Source organism: Leptinotarsa decemlineata, unplaced genomic scaffold, assembly GCF_025532065.1.
Source record: "Leptinotarsa decemlineata unplaced genomic scaffold, Ldec_3_MD MMD2_tig00001621_RagTag_RagTag, whole genome shotgun sequence".
Lineage (NCBI taxonomy): Eukaryota > Metazoa > Arthropoda > Insecta > Coleoptera > Chrysomelidae > Leptinotarsa > Leptinotarsa decemlineata.
In genome coordinates this window covers 1431246-1445537 of record NW_027412566.1, presented here as the reverse complement: position 1 = coordinate 1445537, position 14292 = coordinate 1431246, and the positions used below count along the sequence as shown (strand labels likewise).

Below are 14292 nucleotides of genomic sequence, written 5' to 3'. Positions count from 1 at the left end.
CATTTTCATTCATGGAAGCAACTTGTGTTGTTGGAGTATTCGTTGTTGAACCGGATGTGTTGTCACTATTTCCATTTTCCGTTGTGATTTCAGTTTTCATACTCGACCCATTGATTTCTGTGATGTTGATATGAATACTTATTTCAGCATCACTACCAGGAGATTGTTTTTCTGTTGAAATATTCTGAAGATTCTCATTTCCGGTCGAAATATCGATTGTACTTTTTGTTGAATCCACTTCCCCCTCGTTGGAGGATGTAGTCGTTTCCTCTACCCCTGACGTTGTTATATCGATGATATTCGTTACATTCTCATTCATGAAATCCACTTGTGTTGTTGGAGTATTCGTTGTTGAGTCGGATGTGTTGTCATTATTTCCATTTTCCGTTGTGATTTCAGTTTTCATACTCGAACCATTGATTTTTGTGATGTTGATATGAATGCTCACTTCAGAATCACCACCTGGAGATGGTTGTTCTGTGGAAACATTTTGGAGATTCTCATTTCTGGTCGAATTATCCATTGTACTTTCTGTTGAAATCACTTCCTCCTCGCTGGAGGATGTATTCGATTCCTCTAGTCCTGACGTTGTTATCCCGATGATATTCGTTACATTTTCATTAATAAAAACCACTTCTGTTGTTGGAGTATTCGTTGTTGAGTAGGATGTGTTGTCATTATTTCCATTTTCTGTTGTGATTTCAGTTTTCATACTCGAACCATTGATTTCTGTGATGTTGATATGAATGCTCACTTCAGAATCACCACCTGGAGATGGTTGTTCTGTTGAAACATTCTGAAGACTTTCTTTTCTAGTCGAATCATTCATTGTACTTTTTGTTGAATCCACTTCCTCCTCGTTGGAGGATGTAGTAGATTCCTCTACTCCTGACGTTGTTATATCGATGATATTCGTTACATTTTCATTCATGAAATCCACTTGTGTTGTTGGAGCATTCCTTGTTGAGTCGGATGTCTTGTCATTATTTCCATTTTCCCTTGTGATATCAGTTTTTATACTCGAACCATTGATTTCTGTGATGTTGATATGAATGCTTATTTCAGAATCACCACCTGGAGATGGTTGTTCTGTTGAGAAATTTTGAAGATTCTCATTTCTGGTCGAATTATCCATTGTACTTTCCGTTGAAATCACTTCCTCCTGGCTGGAAGATGTAGTCGATTCCTCTACTCCTGACGTTGTTATATCGATGATATTCGTTACATTTTTATTCATGAAATCCACTTGTGTTGTTGGAGTATTCCTTGTTGAGTCGGATGTGTTGTCATTATTTCCATTTTTCGTTGTGATATCAGTTTTTATACTCGAACCATTGATTTCTGTGATGTTGATATGAATGCTTATTTCAGAATCACCACCTGGAGATGGTTGTTCTGTTGAAACATTTTGAAGATTCTCATTTCTGGTCGAATTATCCATTGTACTTTCCGTTGAAATCACTTCCTCCTCGCTGGAAGATGAAGTCGATTCCTCTACTCCTGACGTTGTTATATCGATGATATTCGTTACATTTCCATTCATGAAATCCACTTCTGTTGTTGGAGTATTCGTTGTTGAGTCAGATGTGTTTTCATCAACTCCACTTTCCGTTGTGATTTTATTTTTGATATTCGACCCAATAATTTCTGTGACGTTGATATGGATGCTCATTTGAGAATCACCACCAGGAGATGGTTTTTCTGTTGAAATACTGAGAAGATTCTCATTTCTCGTAGATATATCCGTTGAAATTTTTGTTGAACTTACTTCCTCCTCATTGGATAATGTAATAACTCCTGTTGTTCGAGTTTCAGTTGTTGAGTCGGATGTGTCGTCATCATTTCCATTTTCCGTTGTGATTTCAGTTTTCATACTCGACCCATTGATTTCTGTGATGTTGATATGAATACTTATTTCAGCATCACCACCAGGAAATTGTTTTTCTGTTGAAATATTCTGAAGATTCTCATTTCCGGTCGAAATATCGATTGTACTTTTTGTTGAATCCACTTCCCCCTCATTGGAGGATGTAGTCGTTTCCTCTACCCCTGACGTTGTTATATCGATGATATTTGTTGAATTTTCATTCATGAAATCCACTTGTGTTGTTGGAGTATTCGTTGTTGAGTCGGATGTGTTGTAATTATTTCCATTTTCCGTTGTGATATCAGTTTTTATACTTGAACCATTGATTTCTGTGATGTTGATATGAATGCTTATTTCAGAATCACCACCTGGAGATGGTTGTTCTGTGGAAACATTTTGAAGATTCTCATTTCTGGTCGAATTATCCATTGTACTTTCTGTTGAAATCACTTCCTCCTCGTTGGAGGATGTAGTCGATTCCTCTACTCCTGACGTTGTTATATCGATGATATTCGTTACATTTTCATTCATGAAAGCCACTTGTGTTGTTAGAGTATTCATTGTTGAACCGGATGTGTTGTCATTATTTCCATTTTCCGTTGTGATTTCAGTTTTCATACTCGACCCATTGATTTCTGTGATGTTGATATGAATACCTATTTCAGCATCACTACCAGGAGATTGTTTTTCTGTTGAAATATTCTGAAGATTCTCATTTCCGGTCGAAATATCGATTGTACTTTTTGTTGAATCCACTTCCCCCTCGTTGGAGGATGTAGTCGTTTCCTCTACCCCTGACGTTGTTATATCGATGATATTCGTTACATTTTCATTCATGAAATCCACTTGTGTTGTTGGAGTATTCGTTGTTGAGTCGGATGTGTTGTCATTATTTCCATTTTCCGTTGTGATTTCAGTTTTCATACTCGACCCATTGATTTCTGTGATGTTGATATGAATACTTATTTCAGAATCACCACCTGGAGATGGTTGTTCTGTTGAAACATTTTGAAGATTTTCATCTCTAGTCGAATCATTCATTGTACTTTTTGTTGAATCCACTTCCTCCTCGTTGGAGGATGTAGTCGATTCCTCTACTCCTGACGTTGTTATATCGATGATATTCGTTACATTTTCATTCATGAAATCCACTTGTGTTGTTGGAGTATTCGTTGTTGAGTCGGATGTATTGTCATTATTTACATTTTCCGTTGTGATTTCAGTTTTCATACTCGACCCATTGATTTCTGTGATGTTGATATGAATACTTATTTCAGAATCACCACCTGGAGATGGTTGTTCTGTTGAAACATTTTGAAGATTTTCATCTCTAGTCGAATCATTCATTGTACTTTTTGTTGAATCCACTTCCTCCTCGTTGGAGGATGTAGTCGATTCCTCTACTCCTGACGTTGTTATATCGATGATATTCGTTACATTTTCATTCATGAAATCCACTTGTGTTGTTGGAGTATTCGTTGTTGAGTCGGATGTGTTGTCATTATTTTCATTTTCTGTTGTGATTTCAGTTTTCCTACTCGAACCATTGATTTCTGTGATGTTGATATGAATGCTCACTTCAGAATCACCACTTGGAGATGGTTGTTCTGTGGAAACATTTTGGAGATTCTCATTTCTGGTCGAATTATCCATTGTACTTTCTGTTGAAATCACTTCCTCCTCGCTGGAGGATGTATTCGATTCCTCTACTCCCGACGTTGTTAAATCGATGATATTCGTTACATTTTCATTCATGAAATCCACTTGTGTTGTTGGAGTATTCGTTGTTGAGTAGGATGTGTTGCCATTGTTTCCATTTTCCGTTGTGATATCAGTTTTTATACTCGAACCATTGATTTCTGTGATGTTGATATGAATGCTCACTTCAGAATCACCACCTGGAGATGATTGTTCTGTGGAAACATCTTGAAGATTCTCATTTCTGGTCGAATTATCCATTGTACTTTCTGTTGAAATCACTTCCTCCTCGCTGGAGGATGTATTCGATTCCTCTACTCCTGACGTTGTTATCTCGATGATATTCGTTACATTCTCGTCAACAAAATCCACTTCTGTTGTTGGAGTATTCGTTGTTGAGTAGGATGTGTTGTCATTATTTCCATTTTCCGTTGTGATTTCAGTTTTCATACTCGAACCATTGATTTCTGTGATGTTGATATGAATGCTCACTTCAGAATCACCACCTGGGGATGGTTGTTCTGTGGAAACATTTTGGAGATTCTCATTTCTGGTCGAATTATCCATTGTACTCTCTGTTGAAATCACTTCCTCCTCGCTGGAGGATGTATTCGATTCCTCTACTCCTGACGTTGTTATCTCGATGATATTCGTTACATTCTCGTCAATAAAATCCACTTCTGTTGTTGGAGTATTCGTTGTTGAGTAGGATGTGTTGTCATTATTTCCATTTTCCGTTGTGATTTCAGTTTTCATACTCGAACCATTGATTTCTGTGATGTTGATATGAATGCTCACTTCAGAATCACCACCTGGAGATGGTTGTTCTGTGGAAACATTTTGAAAATTCTCATTTCTGGTCGAATTATCCATTGCACTTTCTGTTGAAATCACTTCCTCCTCGCTGGAGGATGTATTAGATTCCTCTACTCCTGACGTTGTTATCTCGATGATATTCGTTACATTTTCATTAATAAAATCCACTTCTGTTGTTGGAGTATTCGTTGTTGAGTAGGATGTGTTGTCATCATTTCCATTTTCCGTTGTGATTTCAGTTTTCATACTCGAACCATTGATTTCTGTGATGTTGATATGAATGCTCACTACAGAATCACCACCTGGAGATGGTTGTTCTGTGGAAACATTTTGAAGATTCTCGTTTCTGGTCGAATTATCCATTGTACTTTCTGTTGAAATCACTTTCTCCTCGCTGGAGGATGTATTCGATTCCTCTACTCCTGACGTTGTTATCTCGATGATATTCGTTACATTTTCATTAATAAAATCCACTTCTGTTGTTGGAGTATTCGTTGTTGAGTAGGATGTGTTGTCATTATTTCCATTTTCCGTTGTGATTTCAGTTTTCATACTCGAACCATTGATTTCTGTGATGTTGATATGAATGCTCACTTCAGAATCACCACCTGGAGATGATTGTTCTGTGGGAACATCTTGAAGATTCTCATTTCTGGTCGAATTATCCATTGTACTTTCTGTTGAAATCACTTCCTCCTCGCTGGAGGATGTATTCGATTCCTCTACTCCTGACGTTATTATCTCGATGATATTCGTTACATTTTCATTAATAAAATCCACTTCTGTTGTTGGAGTATTCGTTGTTGAGTAGGATGTGTTGTCATTATTTCCATTTTCCGTTGTGGTATCAGTTTTTATACTCGAACCATTGATTTCCGTGATGTTGATATGAATGCTCACTTCAGAATCACCACCTGGAGATGATTGTTCTGTGGAAACATCTTGAAGATTCTCATTTCTGGTCGAATTATCCATTGTACTTTCTGTTGAAATCACTTCCTCCTCGCTGGAGGATATATTCGATTCCTCTACTCCTGACGATGTTATCTCGATGATATTCGTTACATTCTTGTCAATAAAATCCACTTCTGTTGTTGGAGTATTCGTTGTTGAGTACGATGTGTTGTCATTATTTCCATTTTCCGTTGTGATTTCAGTTTTCATACTCGAACCATTGATTTCTGTGATGTTGATATGAATGCTCACTTCAGAATCACCACCTGGGGATGGTTGTTCTGTGGAAACATTTTGGAGATTCTCATTTCTGGTCGAATTATCCATTGTACTTTCTGTTGAAATCACTTCCTCCTCGCTGGAGGATGTATTCGATTCCTCTACTCCTGACGTTGTTATCTCGATGATATTCGTTACATTCTCGTCAATAAAATCCACTTCTGTTGTTGGAGTATTCGTTGTTGAGTAGGATGTGTTGTCATCATTTCCATTTTCCGTTGTGATTTCAGTTTTCATACTCGAACCATTGATTTCTGTGATGTTGATATGAATGCTCACTTCAGAATCACCACCTGGAGATGGTTGTTCTGTGGAAACATTTTGAAGATTCCTATTTCTGGTCGAATTATCCATTGTACTTTCTGTTGAAATCACTTCCTCCTCGCTGGAGGATGTATTCGATTCCTCTACTCCTGACGTTGTTATCTCGATGATATTCGTTACATTCTCGTCAATAAAATCCACTTCTGTTGTTGGAGTATTCGTTGTTGAGTAGGATGTGTTGTCATCATTTCCATTTTCCGTTGTGATTTCAGTTTTCATACTCGAACCATTGATTTCTGTGATGTTGATATGAATGCTCACTTCAGAATCACCACCTGGAGATGGTTGTTCTGTGGAAACATTTTGAAGATTCCCATTTCTGGTCGAATTATCCATTGTACTTTCTGTTGAAATCACTTCCTTCTCGCTGGAGGATGTATTCGATTCCTCTACTCCTGACGTTGTTATCTCGATGATATTCGTTACATTTTCATTAATAAAATCCACTTCTGTTGTTGGAGTATTCGTTGTTGAGTATGATGTGTTGCCATTGTTTCCATTTTCCGTTGTGATATCAGTTTTTATACTCGAACCGTTGATTTCTGTGATGTTGATATGAATGCTCACTTCAGAATCACCACCTGGAGATGATTGTTCTGTGGAAACATCTTGACGATTCTCATTTCTGGTCGAATTATCCATTGTACTTTCTGTTGAAATCACTTCCTCCTCGCTGGAGGATGTATTCGATTCCTCTACTCCTGACGTTGTTATATCGATGATATTCGTTATATTTTCATTCATGAAATCCACTTGTGTTGTTGGAGTATTCGTTGTTGAGTCGGATGTGTTGTCATTATTTCCATTTTCCGTTGTGATTTCAGTTTTCATACTCGAACCATTGATTTCTGTGATGTTGATATGAATGCTCACTTCAGAATCACCACCTGGAGATGGTTGTTCTGTGGAAACATTTTGGAGATTCTCATTTCTGGTCGAATTATCCATTGTACTTTCTGTTGAAATCACTTCCTCCTCGCTGGAGGATGTATTTGATTCCTCTACTCCTGACGTTGTTATCTCGATGATATTCGTTACATTTTCATCAATAAAATCCACTTCTGTTGTTGGAGTATTCGTTGTTGAGTAGGATGTGTTGTCATTATTTCCATTTTCTGTTGTGATTTCAGTTTTCATACTCGAACCGTTGATTTCTGTGATGTTGATATGAATGCTCACTTCAGAATCACCACCTGGAGATGGTTGTTCTGTGGAAACATTTTGAAGATTCTCATTTCTGGTCGAATTATCCATTGTACTTTCTGTTGAAATCACTTCCTCCTCGCTGGAGGATGTATTCGATTCCTCTACTCCTGACGTTGTTATATCGATGATATTCGTTATATTTTCATTCATGAAATCCACTTGTGTTGTTGGAGTATTCGTTGTTGAGTCGGATGTGTTGTCATTATTTCCATTTTCCGTTGAGATTTCAGTTTTCATACTCGAACCATTGATTTCTGTGATGTTGATATGAATGCTCACTTCAGAATCACCACCTGGAGATGGTTGTTCTGTGGAAACATTTTGGAGATTCTCATTTCTGGTCGAATTATCCATTGTACTTTCTGTTGAAATCACTTCCTCCTCGCTGGAGGATGTATTCGATTCCTCTACTCCTGACGTTGTTATCTCGATGATATTCGTTACATTTTCATTGATAAAATCCACTTCTGTTGTTGGAGTATTCGTTGTTGAGTAGGATGTGTTGTCATTATTTCCATTTTCTGTTGTGATTTCAGTTTTCATACTCGAACCATTGATTTCTGTGATGTTGATATGAATGCTCACTTCAGAATCACCACCTGGAGATGGTTGTTCTGTGGAAACATTTTGAAGATTCTCATTTCTGGTCGAATTATCCATTGTACTTTCTGTTGAAATCACTTCCTCCTCGCTGGAGGATGTATTCGATTCCTCTACTCCTGACGTTGTTATCTCGATGATATTCGTTACATTTTCATTAATAAAATCCACTTCTGTTGTTGGAGTATTCGTTGTTGAGTATGATGTGTTGCCATTGTTTCCATTTTCCGTTGTGATATCAGTTTTCATACTCGAACCGTTGATTTCTGTGATGTTGATATGAATGCTCACTTCAGAATCACCACCTGGAGATGATTGTTCTGTGGAAACATCTTGAAGATTCTCATTTCTGGTCGAATTATCCATTGTACTTTCTGTTGAAATCACTTCCTCCTCGCTGGAGGATGTATTCGATTCCTCTACTCCTGACGTTGTTATCTCGATGATATTCGTTACATTCTCGTCAATAAAATCCACTTCTGTTGTTGGAGTATTCGTTGTTGAGTAGGATGTGTTGTCATTATTTCCATTTTCCGTTGTGATTTCAGTTTTCATACTCGAACCATTGATTTCTGTGATGTTGATATGAGTGCTCACTTCAGAATCACCACTTGGGGATGGTTGTTCTGTGGAAACATTTTGGAGATTCTCATTTCTGGTCGAATTATCCATTGTACTTTCTGTTGAAATCACTTCCTCCTCGCTGGAGGATGTATTCGATTCCTCTACTCCTGACGTTGTTCTCTCGATGATATTCGTTACATTCTCGTCAATAAAATCCACTTCTGTTGTTGGAGTATTCGTTGTTGAGTAGGATGTGTTTTCATTATTTCCATTTTCCGTTGTGATTTCAGTTTTCATACTCGAACCATTGATTTTTGTGATGTTGATATGAATGCTCACTTCAGAATCACCACCTGGGGATGGTTGTTCTGTGGAAACATTTTGGAGATTCTCATTTCTGGTCGAATTATCCATTGTACTTTCTGTTGAAATCACTTCCTCCTCGCTGGAGGATGTATTCGATTCCTCTACTCCTGACGTTGTTATCTCGATGATATTCGTTACATTCTCGTCAATGAAATCCACTTCTGTTGTTGGAGTATTCGTTGTTGAGTAGGATGTGTTGTCATTATTTCCATTTTCCGTTGTGATTTCAGTTTTCATACTCGAACCATTGATTTCTGTGATGTTGATATGAATGCTCACTTCAGAATCACCACCTGGAGATGGTTGTTCTGTTGAAACATTTTGAAGATTCTCATTTCTGGTCGAATTGTCCATTGTACTTTCTGTTGAACCCACTTCCTCCTCGCTGGAGGATGTAGTCGATTCCTCTTCTCCTGACGTTGTTATATCGATGATATTCGTTACATTTCCATTCATGAAATTCACTTCTGTTGTTGGAGTATTCGTTGTTGAGTCGGATGTGTTGTCATTATTTCCATTTTCCGTTGTGATTTCGGTTTTCATACTCGACCCATTGGTTTCTGTGATGTTGATATGAATGCTTATTTCAGGATCACCACCAGGAGATGGTTGTTCTGTTGAAACATTTTGAAGATTCTCATTTCTGGTCGAATTATCCATTGTACTTTTTGTTGAACCCACTTTCTCCTCGTTGGAAGATGTAGTCGATTCCTCTACTACTGACGTTGTTATATCCATGATATTCGTTACATTTTCATTCATGAAATCCACTTCTGTTGTTGGAGTATTCGTAGTTGAGTCGGATGTGTCGTCATTATTTCCATTTTCCGTTGTGATTTCATATTCTTGACCTAATTCATCGAATTCCGGAATAGATATCATGTTCTCTTCGGATTCACCATCTAGTCGTGATTCTGAAGGAATCTCTTCATTGTTGTTTCTTCCACTATCATCTGTTGTATCGGTAGAGTGAAAAAAACTTTCAGCCAAGCCACTAGCAAAATCGCTCACTTTTTCCCCAAACTGCTTTACTGGGTTTGTGAAGAAACTTGTTGCTTTGTTTATACCATCACCGATATCAGACATGATAGCTCTCACATTACTCCGATCACTGGAGGGCCCCTCTTTTTCTGATGGACTGGAGTCAGTTGAAACGTTTTCACCCAAAAGGGTGTCTTCTTGAGAGTTTTCTTTCGTTTCATTTTGGTTTGTCACGTAAGAGTTAGAGGAGACAGATAACTCATCTTCATGAGATAACTGAAACAACAGTCTATGTTGAGGAATATATAAGTGAATTGATTCACAATAATTTCTGTTATGGTTGAGAGACCCGCAACACTATAAGCAGTTTTGTTAACTTCATCATAACAACTTTGAATCATTCCGATAAATGTTTTTTTGTGAGCAGAAACAGTGTTCAGCTTTCTCAACCCATTTTCATAGCAAGCGTATTACTGAAGTAGCCGCGATTTCGAAAACGTACCTGTGATTTTGTACAACATTTATTGGTGAATCTGATATAAGGCTACTGTCTTTTTTTAATGAAACGAATTTTTAATGGCAAACTTTCGTTCAATAAAGATTGGGAGCAAGCTGTCGCCCTTGAAAGTCTTGCCTACCGGCAGTGGCGCAAAGATCCCAGTGTCAAAAACCGAACTAGGTTTGTTAATGCTCGCAACAGCTGTGAACCCACAATCGGAGAATTAGTAAACTGTTTGCCAATCCGAACGGGTATGGACCCTTCTGGTTGGTAGTTGAAGCTGTTGATGAAAACTTCACAAAATCCACAATTTCACCACCACAAGCAGATGGTTCAATTCCAGCAACCGCCATTGAAAAAGCAAATCTACTGGCTGAACAATTTGCGTCTCATTCCACAGTCGATTTTCTGGGAAAAGCACCACCCACTATTTCCACGCTAGAATCCACAATGCCGGAAACTCATTTTCAACAACGTTCAGTCCGGCGAATTGTCCGTCATCGTACTTGAAAAGTATGACAGTGAACTCGCATCACATTTTGCAGACTATCCAACCTGTCTCATAAGGGTTTTTTCCGTCTTGTTGAAAGATTGCTTCCTTTCAGCCTATTTCCATAGAAGGGAAGGGAGAAATCTTACAATTAACTACAGACCATTTGCTTTGCTATCAGTGATACCAAAAGTTGTTAGCCACCATATCATCAAACGCAGGGTGTAACTAAATTGTAAAACATTCAAGGAGGTAATTCCTCATCGAAAAAAAGATAGGATCTTTCAAGAATGAAAGACCCTATCTAACCCTATCTAAGAAATTTCATTGGAGCATCCCGTGTTGAGATACAGCCCCTTAAAGGGGGTACATAAAATTCGTATAACAATTTTTTTCACAAGCACTGAAAAAGTTACAATATTGAAATCAACCTGACGTTTTGTACTACCAAAAAGACACTTAGTCGGAAATTTATTTGGTTTACCCCATGGTTGTAAGGGGTGGAAAACGCAACCTCTAAAATGTATTTCCAATGTAACTTTTTGTCTTATCATTTGTTTACCATTGAAAAATTTATTTCCGATAGCCTGTTTCATTCTGAACAAAAGATGTTTCATGGGTTTTTTGTCCAAAATAAACCAGTTCGCAGCAAAAAATTATTTTAGGAACAACTACAGAGATACATCGTCATAAATGCGAAAATACGAAACTAAAATATCTAGTAGGTCGCTATTAGCGATAGTGATAATTAAATTGGTATGACGCTGTCAGTTTGTGAATTTTCGAAATTGAATCAATACTAATTGTGTGTTGTTGTTCTGTTTTTAATTTGTTACTTTAATATATCACTCGTTATTAAAATGGCATACACAAATGAGAAAATGGCTGATATGCACTACGTTTACGGTCTGTCGCAATGGAATGGGTAAGAAACTTCTGGAAGATATGCTGAAATGTATCCTTAACGGCAGCATCCTTCACATAGAATATTTGCTCGACTTCATCAACGATTACGAGAATATGGTTCATTCGACAAAAGAACTCAGGATTGTGGTCGCCATCGAGAAGTACGAGCACCACAGCTTGAGGATGCAGCACCTAATTTGATTGGAGAACAACCTACTACCAGTACTAGAAAGATTGCTTTCCAGCTAAATGTTGATCATATGACGGTATTTCGAATTTTAAAGAAACAACTCTTATACCCTTACCATTTGCAACGAGTACAGGGACTGTTACCGCGAGACTTTCCGAACCGTCTTGAATTTTGCAAATGGATGCTGGAAATGATTAGAAGAAATTGTGACTCTCTGGAGACGATAGAATCCACAGACGAATGTAGTTTTTCTCGGGACAAGATTATTAATTTTCATAATTACCACATATGAGCTGATGAAAATCTCACGCTATTATCGAAACTATCCATCAAGAACAGTTTTCTCTTAACGTGTGGGTCGGAGTTATTGGGGATGATTTAATTGGGCCTCATTTTCTACCTCCTCGATTAAATGGTGAGGCATATGTTCAATTTTTAAGAGAAATGCATCCAGTACTGCTGGAGGAAGTTCCTTTGGGCGTCAGAAGGGATATGTAAGGGATATGGAGATCAGTGGATAGGTCGAGGAGGACCACATAACTGGCCCGCTCGATCCTCGAATCTCAATCCCCTCGATTTCTCTATTTGGGGCCATTTACAGCATTAAGTTCATCGTACTCCGGTTCGCGATGTAGAGAACTTAAGAAACCGCATCATCGATGCGTGCAGGATAATCAGAGAGACTCCAGGAATATTTGATCAAAAACGTGGCTCAATGCGCCGACGTCTAGACGCATGCGTAATTTCTGAAGGTAGACATATTGAACATTTACTATGATTTCTATATGTTGTGTGTTTTGTTATTGATAAATTAGTTTTGTTTATTGCCCTTCAATCGTTCAATGCAGGTACTAACTACAAAATAACAATAAATCCAGTTTGCATTTATGACGATGTATGTCTGTAGTTGTTCGTAAAATAATTTTCTGCTGCGAACTGGTTTATTTTGGGCGAAAAACCCAAAATACATTTTTTGTTTAGAATGAAACAGGCTATCTGAAATAAATTTTTAAATGGTGAACAAATACTAAGACAAAAAGTTACATTGGAAATAAATTTCAGGGGTTGCGTTTTCCACCCCTCACAACCATGGGGTAAATCAAACAAATCACTGGCTAAGTCTTTTTTTGGTAGTACAAAACGTCAGGTTAATTTCAATATTGTAACTTTTTCAGTGCTTGTGAAAAAAATTGTTTTACAAATTTTAGGTACCCCTTTTGAGGTGCTGTATCTTAACAAGGGATGCTCCAATGAAGTTTTTTATATGAAATATCCTATCTTTCTTTCGATGAGGAATCACCTCCTTAACTGTTTCACACTTATTCAGTTACACCCTGTATTTGGAAGGCTCCAACATCTTGAGCGATCATCAATATGGCTTTCGGAATCAAAGATCAACAGACGACCTTCTATCTTATGTCACCTATATTTGGAGTGACGCAATCGAGAAACATGGAGAGTCAAGAGCTGTTGCGCTTGATATTTCTAATTCCTTTGACCGTGTGAGGCATGATGGCTTGCTAGCCAAATATCGATGATATTGCTTGTTTGATTAATATTGTGTATGGTTCCACAGTTTCCTGGAAGAACATTTTCTACCCTCTTTTTATTGTATATCAACGACTTACTGAAGAAAACCAAGAATCCAATATATTGATTTGGTGACTACAGCACACTTGTCTCGTCATTCTGTTTGGATTGCAGGACAGCGAATGCACAGCTTCTCCGGTAGCAGAAGGTTGCATATCTAAATGAGGATCTAACGGTGATTTCTGATTGGGATGGAAATAACCAGGTTCATTTTATTGTCAAACCGTAGGTATCCAAAAAGATAAATATCTCAGAACCGGATGTTATAGTTTCAGGACAAACAATTTCGCTTTTTGCTTTGATAAGGCAATTGAATATACCAAGCATCTCAAACAGATTGTTTCTGTTAGTACCTACCTATATCCTGTTAGAATTTTAATATTCACTACAAATACGAATTTCAATGTTGGAAATTTGTTCCACTCATTAGTTTGTCATTCTACTAAGTTGCCAAAAAATAGTGTATGCAACATGTCCTAGAATTCTGTCCAAAAAAATTATTTGCCGGAATTATTACGTAATTTACCATTTTGAACATTTTCCAATGGAGAATAACGATAACGGGTGTTAGCCGAGCTCTGATCAAATTCATTTCATTTCTGTGAACACGATCGATAGTTTCAATTTTGTATGACTGTATAGCCCTACAGTCATGAGGGTTTTCTGAAAGTAGATTCATTTTAACGCCTGTAATCAGTCGAATTGATCGTTAATGATACATTCTTGTGTAGGAAAAATTCTGGAAAATAATTCGAAGCTACGAACAACGAATAATTTTGGAAATCATACATGATCTCTCAGAAACACGTCCTTGAATAAATTGAGCACCAGTGTTGTAAAATTTTAAAGCTTACCCCTGTTGAAACCAACAAAAACAATACTTGAAACACAAAGAGCATAGCCAGTGAAATGTTCAAATACTATACTACTGAATGGTGTCGCAACACAGAGGGTTTATAAAT

The 14292-nt window shown here is 37.6% G+C and overlaps 2 protein-coding genes across 3 annotated transcripts in view; both read right to left on the bottom strand.

Moving 5' to 3' along the window:
* The window catches only part of Ten-a (Teneurin-a transmembrane protein), a 928723-nt gene that overhangs the window by 696438 nt on the left and 217993 nt on the right, over positions 1 to 14292 (bottom strand). The window lies entirely within an intron of this gene.
* Positions 1 to 14292, bottom strand: part of LOC111511685 (uncharacterized) — a 14364-nt gene extending 72 nt beyond the window's left edge. Inside the window, exons 1-2 of the mRNA XM_074176096.1 lie at positions 14185 to 14292; positions 23 to 9931 (exon numbers count right to left, since the gene is read on the bottom strand). Of these exons, the coding sequence (XP_074032197.1) occupies positions 23 to 9931; positions 14185 to 14229 (9954 nt within the window). The 5' untranslated portion in view covers positions 14230 to 14292. The remainder of the gene's footprint in view (positions 1 to 22; positions 9932 to 14184) is intronic.